At 36.3% G+C, this 20,324-nt stretch overlaps 1 protein-coding gene across 3 annotated transcripts; it reads right to left on the bottom strand.

Moving 5' to 3' along the window:
* Positions 1 to 49: 49 nt before the first annotated feature.
* LOC112977303 (cullin-4B-like) lies at positions 50 to 20,257 on the bottom strand. 3 transcript variants are annotated; one of them, XM_026089519.1, is made up of 16 exons: positions 19,339 to 20,255; positions 16,454 to 16,569; positions 11,675 to 11,778; positions 10,646 to 10,715; positions 10,090 to 10,163; positions 8,798 to 8,960; positions 8,610 to 8,699; positions 8,219 to 8,301; positions 7,020 to 7,087; positions 5,770 to 5,888; positions 4,734 to 4,926; positions 3,507 to 3,611; positions 3,094 to 3,204; positions 2,213 to 2,298; positions 1,253 to 1,360; positions 52 to 1,008 (listed from the first exon to the last, which is right to left on the bottom strand). In XM_026089519.1, the coding sequence occupies exons 1-16, from the start codon at positions 19,865 to 19,867 to the stop codon at positions 697 to 699; spliced, it is 2,331 nt and encodes a 776-aa protein (XP_025945304.1). In that variant the 5' UTR covers positions 19,868 to 20,255; the 3' UTR covers positions 52 to 696. The 3 variants fall into 3 exon arrangements, 2 of the variants coding, with proteins under 2 accessions (XP_025945305.1, XP_025945304.1); XR_003257453.1 differs by lacking the exon at positions 2,213 to 2,298 and having other exon boundaries at positions 916 to 1,008; positions 19,339 to 20,254; XM_026089520.1 differs by lacking the exons at positions 10,646 to 10,715; positions 11,675 to 11,778 and having other exon boundaries at positions 50 to 1,008; positions 19,339 to 20,257.
* Between the last annotated feature and the right edge of the window lie 67 nt (positions 20,258 to 20,324).

Below are 20,324 nucleotides of genomic sequence, written 5' to 3'. Positions count from 1 at the left end.
GGGGGGGGGGAAGTGGGCAGGAGGGGAATCACTTAAAGAAAGTGATTGCTATTTTATTCATTTGGGAATATGAAAGAATAAAAGTTACTGCTCATCTTGTGTTAACGGTGAAATGCAGAGTAAACTAGAGGTCAGAAGGCTAGACTATCGCATCCACTGACAAAACTCACCAAGATATGCATCAACACACTCAAGAAAAATCTCAAAGCCATTGAGTGCTGAGAACTACACTTTGAAACAGTTTTAATCCAAAGATTAAGACAAGCATTAGTTTAAAAACACAGTATTAGGAACTAAAGGATCTTTGAAATAACCAGGTTTGATAATACTTATTCTATCATTAACATTCTTCTGAAAAATGGAGCAGGTAAGTATTTCTATTCCATTCTGTTCTATTTTTTCTTGAAATATACTTGTGCCAATGAAGAAATATTGAAGAGGAGTAATTGGAAGCCCTCTAAAAACAGTTATATTCTTGTACAATCCAAAACTTCTCTTTATTTTAGTAGTGAAGAACCTATAGTAAGCATGCTTAAAGTTGTCAGATTAAGCAAGGTCATCTATGGAACAAGGTCCAATTTTTAGTATTAAAAAATTAGAATCATTTTTAATATGGAACCAAACCCACAAGATATTTTCCCCAAGCAGTAACCAACAAATTTTTCCTCCCCTAATACAGAAATCAGATGCTTCTTCTTATACCTTAACACATATTTCAGAAACTACCATATCCAGAGATGACAGCAAGAAGTCATATATTAAGAGTAAATGCAAAAACAGTGCTAACTTTTCTATGATTGCAAAAAAAAAAGCTTTTCTATCTATCCCTAAGGTACAGCTCAGAAACTTGGAACTGACAAAGTAACAGGAATAAAAGAAAAGCAAGACACTCACCTCTTTAAACTCTGCTTTTAGTACACAGTGTCCTAGTGTTGACTGCCACTGAAGTTTCCTACCACTGTGTTTTCCTAAATAAAAGGTCTTGAAAATCTCCTGCAGTTTTACCATCTAAAAACAAAACAAATTTCACTTCAAAAGCATGCTTCCCTCTCTCACGATCAAATGAACCTTAAATAAAGGCTTAGAAAAATAAAGGGAAATGCAAGAAAAGGAAACAAGCTTTATTTAAAAAGACACTTGTATAATTCTTCCTAAAGACTATATGCATATTTAAAAACCAAGTTGCTAGGTGATATCAAGATGCATTACTGATATGTAAACACTGGATATACTGTGTGTGTATATTCATTACCTCTGGGGGCAAATGGACCTCCATAGGCACATAGGTTGGCCAATAACCCATAGTCAGTATATTCACTGTGAGTTCAATGTTTCCGGGTACATTCTGATTTTGCATATACTGTAGAAAGAAGCAAAGTAAATTGCAATAAAGCAATGTTTGTTAAACTTATTTCAGGTACAGCTGATAAGCTAGTAAAAAAACCAGGCATTATGAGTGCTACCCACACAGAGTAAGTGATCTTATGATGTCTTTGCTATCTAAAATGCAAGTTACATGGAAGAAAATTAAGGTCAGAGAAAGCGCCTTTCAGATGGTCTTAAAGGCACATTACAGGAAAAATCCACCAGCAAAAGAAGTGTTTTAGCAGGCTGATGTGAAGATGCACCTAATTATAAGATGTGTGAATGAAAGAAAGGAAGTTAGACTTTGCTTGTATTCAAAATATTAAGCAACTGCCAGAAATAACAGGCAGAAGTATTCTTCTGGCATCACTGGTCAATTAAACCACTAAACTTACAAGCCAGTTCCATCAGAATATAGTAGTGTTAAAATGTTTTATAAGTTTATAACTCTTCTTTTAATACCTTTATACTATTATTATTAAAAGAAGCAGCTCCTTGTTGCAGATTTTCTGCTTTGCAATTCAGGAAAACCATTAATAAATTCAGTAAAATTTTCAAAAGGCACAGACAGAAATTAAGTAATCAACTCCCACTGATTTTCAGTGGTAGCTGTTTTCCTAATTGGGCTTTTGTCCACTCCCTTTGAAAGCAATCACCTACAAAGCCCTTTTCTCTGTAGCGAAAGAGCATTATAGACAACAAGAGTAATTCGAAAGGAATTTAACTCAATTACAATAGAAACATTCACAAGTAAAGACATCCTGCACTCTCATATTAGGCCTTCTGAGAATAATTCATTCAAAAAACAAAGTAAATGAAGGAGCCATGGCAGGCTTTCCAGCAATACCTGTTTAAATTGTATCATTATGTCTTTTGAAAGCTCCATATCTTTAAACATTCCTTCAAGTTTGCTGGTGAAAGCAGCTCCACATTCTACAAGAGAGGAAATTTCATTCCTAAAAGTTAAATCTTGCTTATTTTCAACACCATAGAGTAGTTATTCTAAATACCAGAATGCACTTTGAGGCAAGAAAACCTATTTCAGCAAGTATTCTTAAATACAGACCTAAATTCCAATTAAGATACAGAATAAGTTTATTAAAAATAAAAAGGGCGGTGGGGTGGGGAAATATGTCTTAATGTGGCAGCTGTTTTGGCAACCCAGTGTTTTTCCACACAAACATAACTGTTTGAACATCCTAGGACTCCACTGGCAATGTGTCACTCAGACTGTAATTCTAATTTCAATCATTTTCCTAGCAAACCTCGTCTCTTGATCATGAATCAAGGTCAAGTTCTAAAAATCTTGTTTTTAATCACCCAAAGACTCCACACTATGAAGCAATGAAGACCAGACTAGAAGACTGCTAGCTGGCAGTTTYGTGTTTCAGATCTCATATTCAGATCTCAGTAAGTGACAAGAGGAAAAAGTGATCCTCAAGTTTTCTGAACATATCAGATTTATTCTGCAGAAGCACCTCAACTCTATACCAAAAAGCAAGACACAGTGAACTTAAAGCTAAAGATTTTTGCCTATTATTGCTATAATTACTAAACTAAAAGCTTCCCAAGTACACCAGAGTCATTCAGGACTTGCGCACAAAGAATTTTGCCCTATTATGAGCAGAGCAAAACAATCAGCACTTCTGGGAAGTGCAGTTAAACTAACCTTTTAAAAAAAGAAAGCAAGCTTGAAGAAAGCAAGCTAGAAGAAGTATAGATATTTACCATGTTTGAGTTTGGAAAGCATAGATTTTTCAGCATCTACTGATGCACTTTTCCCAACTAGTAGCCTCTTTGCCAGATCTTTTTTATAAAAGGCCTCAAAAACATCTTTTCCTGTAAGAGAACAGAGTTGACGATCACATAAATCTTCGGGAACTTTTAAACAAATATTGCCTACAAAGGGCGCAATTCAAAGCTTAGTAAAGCTAATAGGAACTTTCACATTAAGATTTTAATAGATTGAGTCAGGTTTTGTTACAGGCATTCTGACACACATACTAGTTAAAAAGCACAATGCCAGCAAACTGTATCTACAGAGTATGAATGCTTAAAAATGCAGACTGATTGCAAAAATGATTTCAAAGTATCTTTACGTTATTGATTAAATAACCGTTCCCACATAAAAAATAACTTACCATATATGAATCTAAATATAATCATGATTTTATCCAGCATTTTTTCAAGTTCTTCATCAGTAGCTTCTTTGTTGCCTGCACGAAGCTTTGAATCTACATATTTAGCTAAAAATTGTTAAGGAATAAAAAGTTTAATATTTGCTTAGTATTAAATTAAATGGCAATTTAATTTTGTATTTGTTTTTAAATCTAATATTATAAGATCCTTTTGAAATGTAAAGGATCCTGAAGTTACCTTCAAATGAGTTTCACCACAGCTAGTTTGATATATTTTCATAGATGCTGTAAAATTAGAAAAATGCTATAGCCTAATGTCCCCTTTCAGGTAAGCAATTACAGTAGTCTAGCTTTATTAATGTACATAGTATTAAAGATATTTGCCAATGTAAAAAAAAACTGGTCCATACTATGATGTCAAAGTACAAAGTCAATTTTGTTATAGACTGACATGAACATAAAAGTGCAAAAAAATCATTATCTAGAAGAAAAATAAGTAACACTTAGTTATTTAACTGAATTGAATATGCTGCCCAATTTCTCCAGCAGGTTACAGTTTGTTTTAATTTCAAATGGTTTGGTAAACACATTACAGTTAGTGAATTCATTTAAAAAAGGAGGGCAAAAAGCATCACTCCACACCCCTAACACCACAATACATAGCAAAATGGGTGTTATTCACTGTGTGGGGAAACAATTAAGGTATTCAGAAGTGCAGAGCACCAGGCATAACATATACAAATCTGTAAACAATGTTCTTTGCAAACTACAGAGGCTCTGTCCCCATAACATGATGGAGATTACGGTACAGCGTATCCTTAGCTCTCTTCACTTTTATATGTAAAAACATAAATAAACAACTGTGCCGCTATAAGGGGCTCCAGACATGTAAGCTCCTGAAAATCAAATCATTAGAAGTATTCTCCCCTGTGTCATCTCACAATCTGGACACCAGCCAACTGCTGGAATGCCTTAGTGCTAATATTTTTCACTTTTCTTTAGCATTGGCAGTGAACTGGTAAATAGAGGTCATTCATGATGTTTAATGGTATCCTATCAAACAATTCATCTGCATCATAAGGGCACAGTTGGTCCCACAGTTTGATGATGCATTAAGCGTAATGTCTTAATATACAATTCCATCATATCTCATCTATTTAAGCTGCATCGGCCATTACTGCCTGTCCCCCCACCCCAATTCTCACATGGGAAGAAACTGAAGAAAAATACCTATGAGTTCAGCTGGCTTATTTGGTCTTTTGTTAATGAATGTTTCAAATGCTTCTTTCATGGCGTTTACAAACTTCTCATTCTTGAGAAAGCAAACATCAATAATATGGTCAACTTTATCTTTAAAATCAAGTAGTTCTTGGACCATAGTTTTGTCTTTTTCTGGATTAATTACTATTGTGCTACCAAATGCCTGTAAAATAAAACACATCCTCCAATCAGYCTGAAGTAATGAATTTAAATGACAAGACTTCTAAAAGCCTAAATTATCTTTTTCAAGTCTTATTTGTAAAATCACATATTTATTCTACTAATACAATAGAAATAAAAGCACCAGAAGATGTTTGCTATATAATCAGAGATAACAGAAATAATATTAGGTCTAATATTTTGATTCAAAACCAATCTGTCAATAAACAAACAGATTCAGAACTTTTGTCAGAAGAAAAACTTGCATGTGACAGAATTAATGAACGCATCCTTTTAAAACATCTATATCCTCCGGTCTTACACAGGTAAAGCTCCCAGTAAAGTAAACTTTATTTAACACTAATCCTATGACATTAGAAAGCACTCCTTCACAACAACAATACTTCCTGTGATAGTATTTTCACTGAATAATAAAATGAAAGATCTTAAGTGATATTCAAGTGTTTTTTGAACTTCAATTGTTGTAACTTAAGCCTAAGCTACCACTCATTCTGACATGAAATTTTAGCAGGGAGATGATAGAAATGTTCTCCCATTACCAGTAAAATCTATGGAAGAAATCTAGTTGTTCCCCACAACTAGCTACAAACAAGATAAGAATTCCAAATGTATTTCCATGAAATTCAATACTTTCTTCAATACGACTAGAACAGTTACCGTACTTTTCCCAGTACAGTTTCAAAGGCTGCCTATTAAATATATAAGCAAGAAACAGTCTTCAATGCTTAGAAAAATGCAATATAGTATCTAGAGATGATTTAAATATCTGTATATAAATCTCATCAATAAAATAGGGATACCTGTTCAAGAGTCTCAAAAACAGTACCTTTATGTATTCAATCCAGTGTTGCAAGAGAACCTGCACTCCGCCTCTCACCCGGCTGAACAACTGATACAGAAGAGACAGGTCTTGAATTCGGTTTTCATCAAGGAGATGGTTTAAACCTGCAAATGAGAGAATTTAAGTAGAAGTTATTAACATACAGTAATCCAAAGAGAACACAGCATATTACTACAGTAAGGGACCTCTTCAAAGCTACTATTTTTTAATCAAGCAATTAGGCTTTTTGGAAAATTACCCAATTTATCTGAAAGACAATAGTGAAACACAGAATGGCTATCTGAACTGGCTCAAACCTTAACAGCTTTCTGTTACTAGACTGGGTATCTTGGGCTGCATGCCTTTGCTTACTTTTACTTCACTGTTCCCTAAAGATTTGAGAATTTTATGCTCTGCTGATCAGTAAGAAACATTCCTTGGCAAGACAGAGGTCTGACTCTCAACTCCAGCTGGAAAATAAACTTTACAGATGTTTAAAGGCAAGCAGGTTCAAGCAGCCAAGAAATATCTTCATGTTTAAGTTTTTGGCAAAGAAGGCCTGCTGCTCCACAGCAAGGTTCCAAGAAAGTAGATGGGTAAAGTATTGCTAACTCGACACTCCTCTCAGCGAATAGAAAGGGTCTGTTACAGATGTACATGGAGATGCTCACACACCTGTTTCATTCAGAATCTGGCTAGTAAGAACTTGATCATTACTGTTCCATTTTTGCTGCTCCCGTATTTATCTCCAGACTACCACTTAGAGCAACAAAGGGTCACTTGACTCCACAGAGACGATTGCAGAGCTGAAGCAACATACTTCACTGCTTGAATTGTACTAAGTTTTAAACAAGCTGCATTTTATAAGCAGCAAGTAATCAAAGTTTCTTCTTTCTGGTACATCCATAATTCAAAGGCTACTCTATTCTTCAAAATGCTACTTAGCACATTCAATCCAGAAACTCTTAGTCTACTTCTCCTAATTTTTTGTTTCTAATTTTCATTTCTAATTTTTCGTTTGTTTTGCTATGCATCTGAAGATACCATTGTGGCTCCTTACCTCTGACAAGGAGATTTGCACTTGCCCTCTTGCAAAACGGTCAGTGCTATTTCATGAACTGAGTGGCAAAGGGCTTTAAAGAAAGACGTAGCTCGTGTCCTCCCCCAGCACCTGAATCTGTCACTTTCTTTTCAGCACAGGAATTGAAAGCCCCGAAGCAGTAATTAGAAACATTTCTATAAAGAAGAAAGATTACCTTTCTGAAGAATGGCTGTTAAATGTTCACCTAGAAGTTGCTTTTCTACAGTAGCAATTAGTGGCTTCCTATAGAAAAAATGTTTAGAATTACTTTTCCTATTTCCATTATTGACAGTTTTAAATCCTTTTCTGAGATTACATTAACTACACTTGGCATTGGGAGGGCTCTAATTATCTGTGGCCAAGGACCTAAAATGAATATACACATATTTATACTTTTTCCTCCCCAGTAAGCAATTTTTTAATCTGTTTGCTGACTGAGGATTTAATTCACGTATCAAACCTGTTGCATATGACCTCTAAGCAGCTGAACAATGATTCCATCAGAGAAGAAATTGGGCAAAAAGTTTGTCAAAGAATATACCCTCTCCTGCCTTGTGAGAGGAGATTCATGTCTTGGGAGACAGAGCAAGGAGGAAAGGAAAAAAAAAAAAAGAATAAAGCTTACTGATCCAAGAGATATCAAAACAAAATAGGGAGTTGGTCACTAATGATGGTGTGGAAGAAGGAAGCCACTAAACAAGCCAAAAGTTTTTAAACAGCTGAAGGAGGAAGGAAATCAAAATGTAAGAAGATAGCAATAAACCACAGTCCCCTCAGAGAGATCCTCTGTACCTGCTCTTTAAGAAGTTGCTACCACTTGTTCAAAGAGTTGTGTTACACTACTGACCTGCATTTCCCCTCAGCCATGACTACTGTGGTGTTACATTAGGAGAAATATCTCTGACCCTGCAAGTCAGGAATTCCACTTGATTCTATTTGAGAGAATCCTGCCTTTAAGTAGCAAAGATTGAAGACTGACATTATTCGATAGTTCCCCACACTCCACTAAGAATATGTAAATATTCTTATGTAAATATTCAGAGTCTTTTACTTGAGAATTCTCTATCCCTGATCCTCTCTTTTCCAGGTAGGAAAGAGATCCAGCTGATCATTTGCATTTTAGCAAGAGAGAGATGTTTGGACTGTGGGTGGCAACCTGTATTTCTCCAAATACCCAACTCCGTCAAAATAAGTAGAAGCTTATAAGAATAAGTTGTGTGAACCAAGACAGTGCTTTACTGTAATCAAGGAACTGTGGGAAAGATGCATTTGATGGTCAATCAATAACTGAAATAAATTGTAGCTATTAGATCACCCTCAACAGAAATAGAGCCAAACAGTTAAAGATATAAAGCAATGAGAGATCACACTTACTGCGTGCTCTGATCTAAATAAGTGATTATCCTGTCTGCTTCTTCTTCCAAGCGCTTGTTGACATGATGAAGATATTCTGGAACCTGAAAATGTCAAAGTAGTCTTGTATGTTTTAAAAAAATCAAGAGGAACAAAAAAATATTGACAATACCGGTCTGACAGCAGCAGCAGCTTCAATTTTAAGCAGAAAGCAATAGCACCATGAAGACAAATGCATGTGAATTTGCTTTCCCAAAGCACTATAAAACATAAAAGTCATATTATTGCCCAGCACACTCATATGGCGCTACTCAGTGAGAATAATATTCTGGATAAAGCAGCAGAATAGTTCCTCTCCTTGAGAAATGTTTCATTACTAGGCATAACAAATGTTGCTAAACATTCAAAATACCTCTCGTTCCTGCATAAGCCTCTGTCCCTCTGCTGCATACAGACGGTTAGTCTCTTCCAAGAATCTATGTTCGAAAGAATCTTGATAAATCTAGGGAAATAACATGATAGCAATTCAGGTAAAACTTACTGAGCTCTAAATATGAATCCAAACTGTTTATTTGTTTCCAGGTGAAACAATTTACTTACCTGCAAGTCCGAAAGCATGCTTAGAAGGCTTCGCAGTAAACTCCTGTCAATAGCCTCACCATTTCTTTCCCTCTCAATCAGCAGAAGAATGCCATCAATAGTTTTATTCTGAACCTTCTGGTCACTAATTATATGAGTCCTGAACAATTCTAGCCCCATATCCCTAGAAAGAAAATAAAGCCCTTCAATAAATTGCATAAGAATCAACCCCAAACATTCTTACTGACAACATTTGATCTAGATCAAATGGAGAACCCAATACATACATGCATTCCTCAAATTCACCTCTGCTGCCGAATCACTCACAGGGTGAATGAACACAGACACACTAAAGTAAACCCTGACAGAGTGTCAATAGTGAACCACAGATTTTAAAGACCCACACACATTTTTCCTAAACAGCCACCCAATTTTTGCAGCAGTTTTATTTTTCACCTGGTTAGCAGGATGACTGAAACTGAATGAACAGCAGCCTACGCTAGGAATAGAGAATAATATCCTGGATCCCAATTCCATGTTTGAGCTGTTCAACAATACTCCTTTTTGTCCATTACTTTCTAATCTCTAATTCTCTTAGACAGAACTTTGAGGAACTCAGTAAGCTGAAAGACAGGGATCTCCGCTTTGGGCATTCCAGTTGAAACCTTCCATGAACTTGAAATTGTTGGGTGCTGGACACTTTTTGAATAAACAGGCCCTCCCTTCACCACTCCTTCAATCTGTGGCAAGCAAATTAACCCAGGTAGTTTACCTCCCAGTGAAGGGCCAAATGCTATGTGGTAAAAGCACTGTAGGCCATTTGCTAATTATTAAAATATATGAGAAAGAGAGAGAGAGATCCAAATGGGAATAACTTGCTCTGATTTGAAGTATTTTTTCCCTTTCAAAAATACTTAAAGATCTTTCAATAACTAGGTACGTTCAAGCCAATAACTGGGCAAGTCAAACCCTGGTGCTTCAGTTGTTGAACAGGGCCCTTCCTTTTACTCTGCAAACTAGAGGTTGATAACTACTTGCTGAAATTTGCAGTCACAGCTATACTAGAAGAATCCTGCAATTCATGGCAAGTAGATTAAAAATACAATCCCCCTTCGCCACATGCAGCCATGTATTCAACATCTAATTCACCGGTCACTAGAAAGTATTTTTATGTATATATGTATGTGTGTGCACATATCTATGCGCACACACACAAATATAAACAAACAAAATCAGCCAACCCCTGCCCAACAACAAGATAGCATAGGATAATTTAAACATTCCTCCCTCAATTTTATCCTTCATGCCCTTACCAAATAGATGGCAGCATTGAATTCTGAAGTACGTAAGTTCGATCCAAGAACAAAAAGATGCTTCTAATCATGATCTGTTGTGAGAAGGAAAAAAAACCAGAATCATTTTACTCTTGAAACTGAAGAGCAACACAACTTCTGCTTGACAACAACAAAAAAAACAACCTCACTGACAGGTTTTGGGCAGCACTTTGTTAGACAGTTTCAATTTGTTTAAAATATTCCACTGATCTCAGTGAGTTGACTGATACAACATTTAGCATCTTTCTCTATAAAAGAATAGCTCCTTCTACAATACCTATAAAAGAAAAAAGGTCTGCATAGAAGCAACAGCTAAGAGATTCCCCCCGCCCCCCCCCAAAATCAAACCAATGTGTTGGGAAATACKCTACAGACAAGTATTTTCAAGGCATGATTTCTAATGAACTAGATGCAATTTTATTTCACAAAGAAGCCTTTCAGAAGCACAGTGTATCTGTAAAGGAACAGAGATAAGTAAAACATTGGCTGAACTATGCAACGGATTTTCTTTAAAAAAAGAAAAAAAAACCCTTACCATTTGTCTGCAGTGATCTTGCCAACATTTGTCTATTTTCTTAAGAAAAAGGACACTATCCAACGAATCCATGAAGAGATCATTAAGAAAATTATGATTACTAGTAGTGTAAGCAGTGAAATGAACCAACATTACTTTTTTTTTTAAATAATAAAAGACATTTAACAGAGTACACAAACTCATCTACTACCAAACAGAACCACTTAAATATCTTTTAAATATTAAATATCTTTAGATATTTTTATCTTTAATGAGGGTCCTGATGTTAACAGTAGTATTTTCTGATAATGACAAAAGTATTTGAGCTTTTTTTTTTTTAGAAAGGATCTAAATACATTTGAATGTTTTATCCAGTCTCTCCCTCTCCCCCACCCAAACCCAAGATACCCGCACACCTCAAAGCCAACAACCCACAATACATGTAGGAGTCTACCACTACACAGATACTATAGTTTCAGGTCATGTTTAGAGATAACTGACATTCTTTTCCACAAAATTTGACTTGCACTCAGTTTCCAGCATAGTCCTAATACTAACAGAGTCTCTTTAATATCCAACTTAATGTGCTTTCAGTATGATTCAGCTCAAACTTTATAAACACAATGTTTACATCCTCTGAAGCATCAACATCATGGGCTTCCAGATCACTAGCAGTTTTCAAAAAGAAAACAGGAACTAATTTTTCCAAGACTGATGTTTACGTCAGCAAGGTAACTTCAACATACAAAACCCCCCAAAGTGATACAGCAAACAGCTGTTTTAAAGCCCAGTCTTATTTGAGCTTCTATAAAAACATGTCAAACTTTCATAAATACTAATGAAACTTTATCACAAACTTCAAATGGTTACAGTCATAAAGAAACTAGCAGGACCTCACAGAGAACATTGCAAAAATGAAAACAGACCCAATTATGCAAAAACTAGGAGTTTCGATTACCACTGCCTGGTGTCATGAACTAGTGAAAAATTTATCACTACATACTGGCAGGTGAAAAGTATTTTGGCTTGCCAACAGTTAAAAAAGGATATTCTCTGAATTGGTGAATTTGTGCTTTAATGTGGTCTTCACAGATCTGTCTCAATTGTTTATACAAGTTTGCAGAAATCTTGTAGGAGCAGAGATTTTCAACAGCCTAAAGTAAAGAGAAACAGATACTAAGAAATCTCTTTGTATTCTCACATGTGGTTTTACAAGGAAAGGTGGAAAAAAAAAAAAAGACACTGAATTCTTCTGCTTCTCACTCAAAAATTACTAACTTTTAATTTTAACATAGTCCTCAGCTGCATGCAAAACTCCAGAGATACGTGGCACTATACAGTAATAAGAGACAAAAGAGAGCCATGCCCTGAGCAGCTTAGATTCTAAGGGCTTATTAGTTTTAGTTGGAATATTGATATCTAATTAAGAACTGCAGGATTTGCCTCTCAAAGAGCAAGGATGTTAGTTTAATATGTTCCAGCAGCATGCTGGGTTTAATACTTCAAAGCAGGCACTTAAGACCTTAATTTTATTAACTGCCATGCTCTGCAAGCCATACTAACATTGGTAGAAAAGCACTGCTAGGGTTACTCCTTTCACAGTCCTTACCTTGATTAAACTTCCCCTCAAGTGTGTGTGTACATGTATGCGTGTGTGTGTGTGTATGTATTCCTTAACCCCTTGCCCGAAACAATTTAGTTATAATTCTGAACAATTTTTAGCAGTATAATTGTATTCCAGATATGTAGACTGACAAAAGCAAAGTGTCCTATTTCTAGATCATAATTATATATTAGGAGAATTGTCTCTGTGCTTCACAAGTGATTTTAAGCAAGAAGCAAAAAAGTTTAATGGGGACATATCTTGGAGAGTGATCAAGCAAGCAAGCATTTAAAGAGCCCGTAAGTGTAACTCAGACTTTTCCACAATTGATATCAATTGTCCAGATTTGGAAAGCACTGTAGCAATCTTAACTCTGTGGATGGGTGAGAAAGAAACAGGCAATGTGTGATTATTGTGTAAAACATATCTGTTGAAGCTGGAAAGGAGAGGTACATCTGATTTTCAACTAGTGCTTTTATTTATAAATGAAAGGGACTTCAACTGCCAGTAAAACCAACTCATAGGAACAACAGACTGGAAAATCAAGTTCATTCCCCAGCAGCTGTAAGCAACCACGCAGTAACGATGTAGCCCAGAAGCATACACAGCCTATCCACTCCATGACTCTGAAGTCCCCCAGCAGTCTATATAGAAAAAAATCAGCAACAAGCAAACAGCCACCACTGCAGTGGAGCAGAGTAACAATCAAAAGATCTAACCAAGGCGTTCCCTGGTTTGTCCTAGGATATCAACAAGGATAATTCTGGGGGTGGAGGTAACAAGGCAGTTGAGCACGTGCACTACAGCTAATATTGGCTCGAGGACATAGAGGAGTTAAAAAATGAAACAAAACAGGAAACCCCAAAAGAAAACCAAATGTGCATAAACTTATTGGCAGAAACAAACAGATATAGTAGACCAAAAGAGCATTGTCTGAACACTGATATACACAAATACAAGCTAAGTACCTAAGGTCTGAATGGTGATTATTAGAAAAGCCAGAACTTAATTATTACTGAAGTATATAGCTCTTAATATTTGGAAATAGCAACAAATTCAACTCTCAGTCTTAAAAGAAATCCCAAATATAATCATGTGATGAAAGCATATACAGTTCATTGTCCAGAGCATGTTACTGACAGCGCTCAACTCTATTCTGCTGTTGTACATAGGGTCAGGTTCTAAATGAAACAGCAGCAAAACACAAGAAATAAACGCTACTTTGATTTCAGAAGAAAAAGTGAATGGAAAACACTAAGTTTAGAGAGTCTGATTAGACCTCCAAGTAAGTGCAATAAATAGATTTCTTCCTTTTGCCTACTTATTTGGGAGAAGCCAACTAAGAGCTGGGAAGATGAATATTTTAGATAGAACTTGCTAGTCACCTGCAGAGCCCCAGTCAGTCTCACTGTAGCTAGTAGGCTATGACACCACTGGCTACTTTGCTGTACTCTCTATGTAAAAATTTCTGGTCAGTCCATCCAACCTCAACTACCCACATTTTTATAGTTCAAAACAAGTACTACTTAAATCATGCTGCTCCAATCCTTAGAAGAATTAGTCTTTGCACTGTAGATGGAAAAACACATATACCCATTAACACTTAGTGAAATAAATTAACATGTTAATATGTACTTATTTTTATGTAATTTTTATATACAGCTGTGTTTTTGCATTTGAGTGTCAGAAATTCCAAAACGTTAAACACCATGTGTGCGTTAGTATTTGAGTTTTTGAACATCAAGCACAAACCTTTTGCATCTTCACTGAGAACATCCACAAAAAATGTTTTAACTTTTAATTTGTGAGTTCAGCCTGACTTACTGGCATTACTTTTTTTTGGTAGAGGATAAATTGTCTAAGCACACAAATACAAAGTCTTTTACTAAGACTCACTCTGTGGAGCATAACACTACTAAAATGTTATGCCATGCAAATTTAATTACTGACATTACAAAATGTTAATTGTAATATATCCAAAATTTCTGACAACTTCAGGAACTGTAGTTCACAAAATTATCGTATTCTGATTTAGTGGAATAAAGATTCCTGATCAGGGAAGCTGTGCCCAGAGGATGGTCAGAACATCTGAAGGCAAAGTGTCACATTTTCATTGAGTAACATCATTTTGTTTTTTTAATTACAGCATCTGCATCTGTATTTTTGTGTTGGGGAAAGTAGGAAAAAAACCAAACATAGCTCTGGTGAGAGAATATCAGAGCTTTCCAGAAGTACTTAAATATATGATTGATTTAAGAAAAAAAAGAAAAAGAAAAAAGAAAAAGTTAAATAGGGATCTGGCACCAGCACTTACTAGACCTTTACTTTCTGGCACTAAGGGAAGGAAAATCATTCTAAGAAAGAAGCACTTGTGGAAAGCTTTCAGTTCTGTAGAGCTTTGGCTACTTGGATGTGTATTATTTCTCTTGCTGGGGAAGAGAAAAATGAGTACAAAACTAACGGCCCACGAAGAAATAAAGTCTCAAAATGTTTCCTCATTGGAATTTTACTGACACAACAGTTAATGGAGTGAGGCTTCTTGAATTTTGTTTAAAACAAACAAACAAAAAGTTATTTTGAGGTGTGCAGCAGGAACTTTTGCAGATTCTTTTGCTATTCCCCTCTATGCTTGGATAATGTCTGCCTGCCAAGGAATATTTGGAATCAGATCTATTTACCAAGCAGCTGTTCAGAAACGACATTAGTTCAGTTAGCATTTAAAAACACTAGTGATTGCTATTACTATTTTTAAATTAAGACTTTTTTTAGGTTTATAATAAACAGAATGCGATTGAGTATGAAATTTTTCTATTTCCTTGAAAAGTATCTAAGTTATTGCAAAGTTAAAAATGAGATTTAAAACAGAAAGCTTATCTTTTATTTTCCGAGCATAAACACTAATAAAATCAGGTACAAAAGAGCAGAAATATAAGTGATAACTTGGAAGTAGAAGTAAGGCTTTCAATAAAACTGTGTATCTTTAACCAATATTGTTTATCCTTCCAGTACCAAATTAACAGTTATTTGCTCTGTTATTCATTTTTATTTGAAACTAAGCATCCTGATATCAACAACTACAGTGGATTGTAACTTATTAGTTTCACCACATATTGCAAAAATGATTTTTTACAATATCATATATTATTTTAAAACAAACTCGCAGAAGAAGCTGTTTTTAAATTAACTGAACATTATTCAAGAATATCCTAAGCTTAAAAATGCAATGGGCAGAGGAAATTGGCCCATGCCAAGAGCAATTTGTCCTTCCCTAAATCCTTCCCCAAACGTTATGCAAACAGGATTTTTTCCCCAACTCTTCATAGGAGTCGCATTCAAACGCACTTTTATTAAAAGGAGGAGGGAACAGGGGAAGAAAAAACACTGAAACAGATGAAGAGAAGCATATATACACTCAGAAACCAATCCAATAAGCAATTTGGTAATAAAAGCTTTAAAACTACAGTTAAAGTGTAAATGCTTCTTAATACCTAGCTAAGGCAGTACTGTTACTAGGCCACTAAAAATACAAGTGCTAGGAAGTTGCAGGGGGAGGGTCTCTAACACATTAAGCTGAGAAAGCAGAAGAGGAGCTTATAAAAGATTTGGGAGATGCAGTTCAAAAGCCTGATCACTTCCTAGAACATTTAGAACAAAACAATCAGCATTATTATTAGGAATAAATGAATTTTGACTCTCAGTTGTTAGAACATACAGAACTAATAATCAATGACAACCAAATCAAAATAATAAAATTCATGAAAAAAATAGTATTTCACTTTTAAAAAGTCAAAAATTTTTGTTTTTTAAATGAATACAATTATTTATGATCCTCAAACACAAGCAGATTTTGTCTTCAGAGGATTACATTTTAATCCAAATTGTCTTTTTTTTTTTTTTTAAACCTAAAGACCAGTGTTCACACTTCTCCTTTTGCAGCTACACACTACAAACCCAAAAGCAGTAAAGGGAATACAGCTCCTTGCCTTATTTAATTCTTGTCAGCTGTTGCAAAGGAAACCATACCTTGGATTATGTTTATGGCAAATAAAAAAAAAAATTAGTTCAGGTCTTTCAAGTCTTTTACTGATAATATTAAGATCCGAGAACCTGTTGTAAAAGAAGTTTGTCAGCTAGAAAAGCAACTGTCAAGCAAAATGTCATGTTTCCCTTATTGCCTTAAAACTGTTTTTAAGCAAAAAGACAAAACTTTTATTTAAAGCACTTACCTGATAGAGCTCCTCTAAATTGTACTTAATTGAAGTACTGTTCTGGATAGCTTCTACAGCTTCTTTCAGTTTTTGCCAGGTTTCATCTGTGTAGTTTTCAGGCAATTTGGGTTTATCTTTAAAAAATATATAGAGAGAGACAGAGTTTGAGAAAGTATTTAGTGAAAGCAGAACATTTTACCTTTTACAGAAATGAAAAACAACTTTGAGGAAAAAAAAGTATAGATTGATGCTCTAGTTTTTGTTTATACATAAGTGAATAAGAAAGCATTAGCGTAAAAGCAGCATCTGCTTTACATTTGAAATAGTAACGCCTTGTAAATATTCAGCATTACTTTTCATATCACCCTGTTGCGCATACACATTACAGCCCAAACCATACGCATGAATTACAAAAATCACAGTACTGTGACTTGCAACAGTCTGCATCTTCATTACACTCCTTTTCGCTACCGGAACAGCACAGCTAACAGAATGAGAGTGACGTAAAAGCTGAACAGGATGGATCAAGAAAGTGATACCACTATAATCAATATTCCAAAGCACACAGTTGTGTACAGGGTATTTTTTAGTTTACTGCTCTTTAATTCTACTCTGTATTAACACTTGGAAGGAAACCCCCAAGAAACATACATGGAAATGCTTAATTATAATACAGGCTTTATGGTTGCTAAGAAAACCTTCCTGCTTTGAACTAATTCAGTGATGTCTCTCTTGGGTTTGACCAGTGGGTTTTTAAGAGAGTTAAGCCCTGTCTTATGTTCACATAGCTCAAATTTTGCAATTTGATTCTGTCCATTATGTTTTTCGACCTCTTTCTCCAGAGAACCCTCTGCTGAGCAGCATCTTCAACAGAAGTAAAGCATTTACAACAGGCTAAGAGAGATTCCTCAAGTCATATTCTCAGAATACTGTGGCTATTTTGAAATTCTGTACGTTCTAACTAAATAAAATGACCATTTTTGTTCTGATATGCATGCCCTCAGATAGAGGGAAGGGGGAGACAATTTAGCGGGGGAAGTTACATGTATATCCATGCCACCAACAGGTTAAAATGGCCCAGAGTTTATACTGTATTAAAATTAACTTTTACATACTTAAAGATAAAATGTAAAGCCTTATGCTTTCTCTAGAAATAACAAACGGAGAGAAGTTTCCTTTTTCCCCATAAACAAGCATTCTCCTACAATATTGGCAATATCCCCACGTCACTTGTCTCACAAGAATCTGCAGAGACAGACATAAGTGAAACTTGCCTGTTTTCACTAGCAATTAACRAGTAAGCTACTCAACAGCAAACAGCAAGATTTTGGATTTTAAGAAGTTATTTATGTTGTAAAGGATGTTATTGCTATCACAGATAAAGGCATACTAAAAATATTATTCAGCTTGAGATCTGAGAATAAATAAAAATCACAGTTGCTAGATTTTCAAAACCTATGTTTTAAGCAAGTGATTCAAATACCCGTTCATAAGCAGCGATGATCATAGCAACATGCAATCCATGTCATTTAGCAAGTATTTTAAACATGAAAAGCTGTATCGGAGTACAAGCAGCAGAAGAGTGGCCTTTATTCCTCACCTTCATGCATCATCAATAGAAAATTGAAAATAATCAGTCACATTAAGTGATGATGCCATGTGAGCATGGGAAGCGGAGGGGAGAGCATTCTTGAGAATCAGGAGCACCTTAAAGCAAGAAGTTACACTGCAACCATGAATTGCTGTAACACATTACAGTGGCTAAAGTAAGCCCTACCTTCAGTGATATCTTTACAGCACATCTGTAGCAACAGTACATTTATATATTAGTTTTCATCTAATAATTTTTAATATTAAAATCTTAAAAAAACCATAACGGCCTCTCAAAAGCAGACACATGGGGGAAAAGAAACATAACTCAGGAAAGAAAGCTATCAGACTAGCATAGAAGAGAGTAAGAGGCAGGAAACAAGGAAAGCTCCCAATTTACCCATTTTATAGGCAAACTGACAGGATTTTAGGTCCCTGAAACGAAGTTCTCTGTCTACATCTATTTGTAATTTATTTACTAGAACATCAAGCAACATCAGCAGAAAGCTTCATTTCTCCATGTCAGTTGGTCTCTGTACTTTTTAACAGTACTTTAGAAGATCTAACACCTGTTTGTTGAGAGGAGTTATAAAGCAAGCTAAATTTGAAAAAAAAGTAAGAATATGTTACGACAGAAAAAAAAGCCATAAAAAGGTTAAATAGTAAAAGCTGCACCAAGGATATTGTAAGGAAAACACCCAGCAAAATTCTGAACTACCTACTTTAAAGACAAGCAGGGGAAGTGGAAAGGAAATCTGCCATAAGAGCCTGATAATCACATTAGTTTCAACATTTAAAACCAAGCACACACAGATTAACCTATAATCAGACAAAACAGAGAGGAGCAAGACATATAACTTGGGCCCAATATATAAAAATAAAAAGGAAAAAAAAAAACCCTTCTGCCAAGACCTATCATAAACTGGGCTAAACTATACACTGTATGCTGAATCAGGATTATAGAAAAGCAGTGTCAAATGTTACAAGATTGAATAAAGGTGATTTACACACTTATGTAGTAAAACATTTCATTTAACATACAACTTAAGGTCTTCTTCTCAAAAGGTAAGAGTGAAAACAGTGAAAAACAATCCCAAGCAGCACAGTGTAGCTCAAGATAGGAACAGGACTGGGCAAGTATGCATCATAACACATTATTTTCCCCTTTAAATACGTATAGAAGTGTTTACCACAGAAAAGTATTTCCTCTAAAACTTGGACCTATTTGAAAGCCAACTGGTTTTCATGTTGAAAACAAAACACAAAGTTGAGTGCCAACTCCTCACAGGTTGTGACAAATTACGGCCTGTTACCTTTAAAGTTCTTGATCACTAGTTTCTTAGCAGAGCCAGGTTTACTGTTGGCAAAACTGGAAACAGTAGAGGAGGCAGCTTTGGTCAGGCCATTTGCATGGTGCCCCACAGCCACTGAAGAAATTAAAAGGCTTTTATTTTTGAGCTGTTGTTGGTGCTGCTGTTGAGAAGAGGCAGCAGGAGAGGAGGAGGAAGACGACTCTTCGGCCATCTTCACATCGAGTCCAATAAAATCCAAGGAGTCCTCAAAACGCAGCTTCTTCTGGAGGTGATGGTTGGAGGAGGCAACCCCTGAGGAGGAGCAGGAGGAGGTGGTGATGATGGAGGAAGATGATGATGAGTTGTTTTTGGAAGGAGAAGAGGAGCAGGAGGAAATGGAATCAAATTCTTCTCTCTCAGAGTTGTTGCTGCTGTTATTTAACTTTCTCTTCTTGCAGGAGGAGCTGCTGCTGCTATTACCATCAGTGGCAGGTCTGACCTCCTGAGCTGCTGCTGGGGGGTTGGGGGAAGAGAAACCTGTGGGAAACATGAACACACAGAAGTGAACAGGCTGAGGGGCATCAAATCCTTGTGGTGTGACAAAGGGAGAGAGAGAGTTTTAGAGTCAGTCTCTGTTTGCCGTCTCTCAGGGGAGTCTTTCAACTCCTTTTTCTCTCCTCCTTTTATGAGTGGAGTCTCTCCGTATTCCCTCTCCGTTGCTTTCTTCTCTCGCGGAGGAATCGCTTTATCACCTCTCTTCCCCTTTTCTTTATTACTTTGTTTCTTCTTGTGGTTTGTCTCTGCGTTCACGCCTGCCTCGGGGAGCGGCTCCGTTCCCGCCTCTCTCCACCCCCCAGCTCCCGTCCGCTCTGCTCTCCACGGCCTGGGTATCCCCGCCGCCGCCGCCGCCGCTCCCCCGCACGCTCCGTCCGCTCCCCGCCGGCTCCGGCCGCCGCGTCTCCGCCGAGCAGCAGCGGGGAGGGCCGAGCGCGGCTCCCGCACGCCTC

The sequence above is a fragment of the Apteryx rowi genome, unplaced genomic scaffold, assembly GCF_003343035.1.
Source record: "Apteryx rowi isolate R43461 unplaced genomic scaffold, aptRow1 scaffold_82, whole genome shotgun sequence".
NCBI lineage: Eukaryota > Metazoa > Chordata > Aves > Apterygiformes > Apterygidae > Apteryx > Apteryx rowi.
The sequence above is the reverse complement of the archived record's forward strand: the minus strand, read 5'-3'. Positions and strand labels throughout refer to the sequence as shown.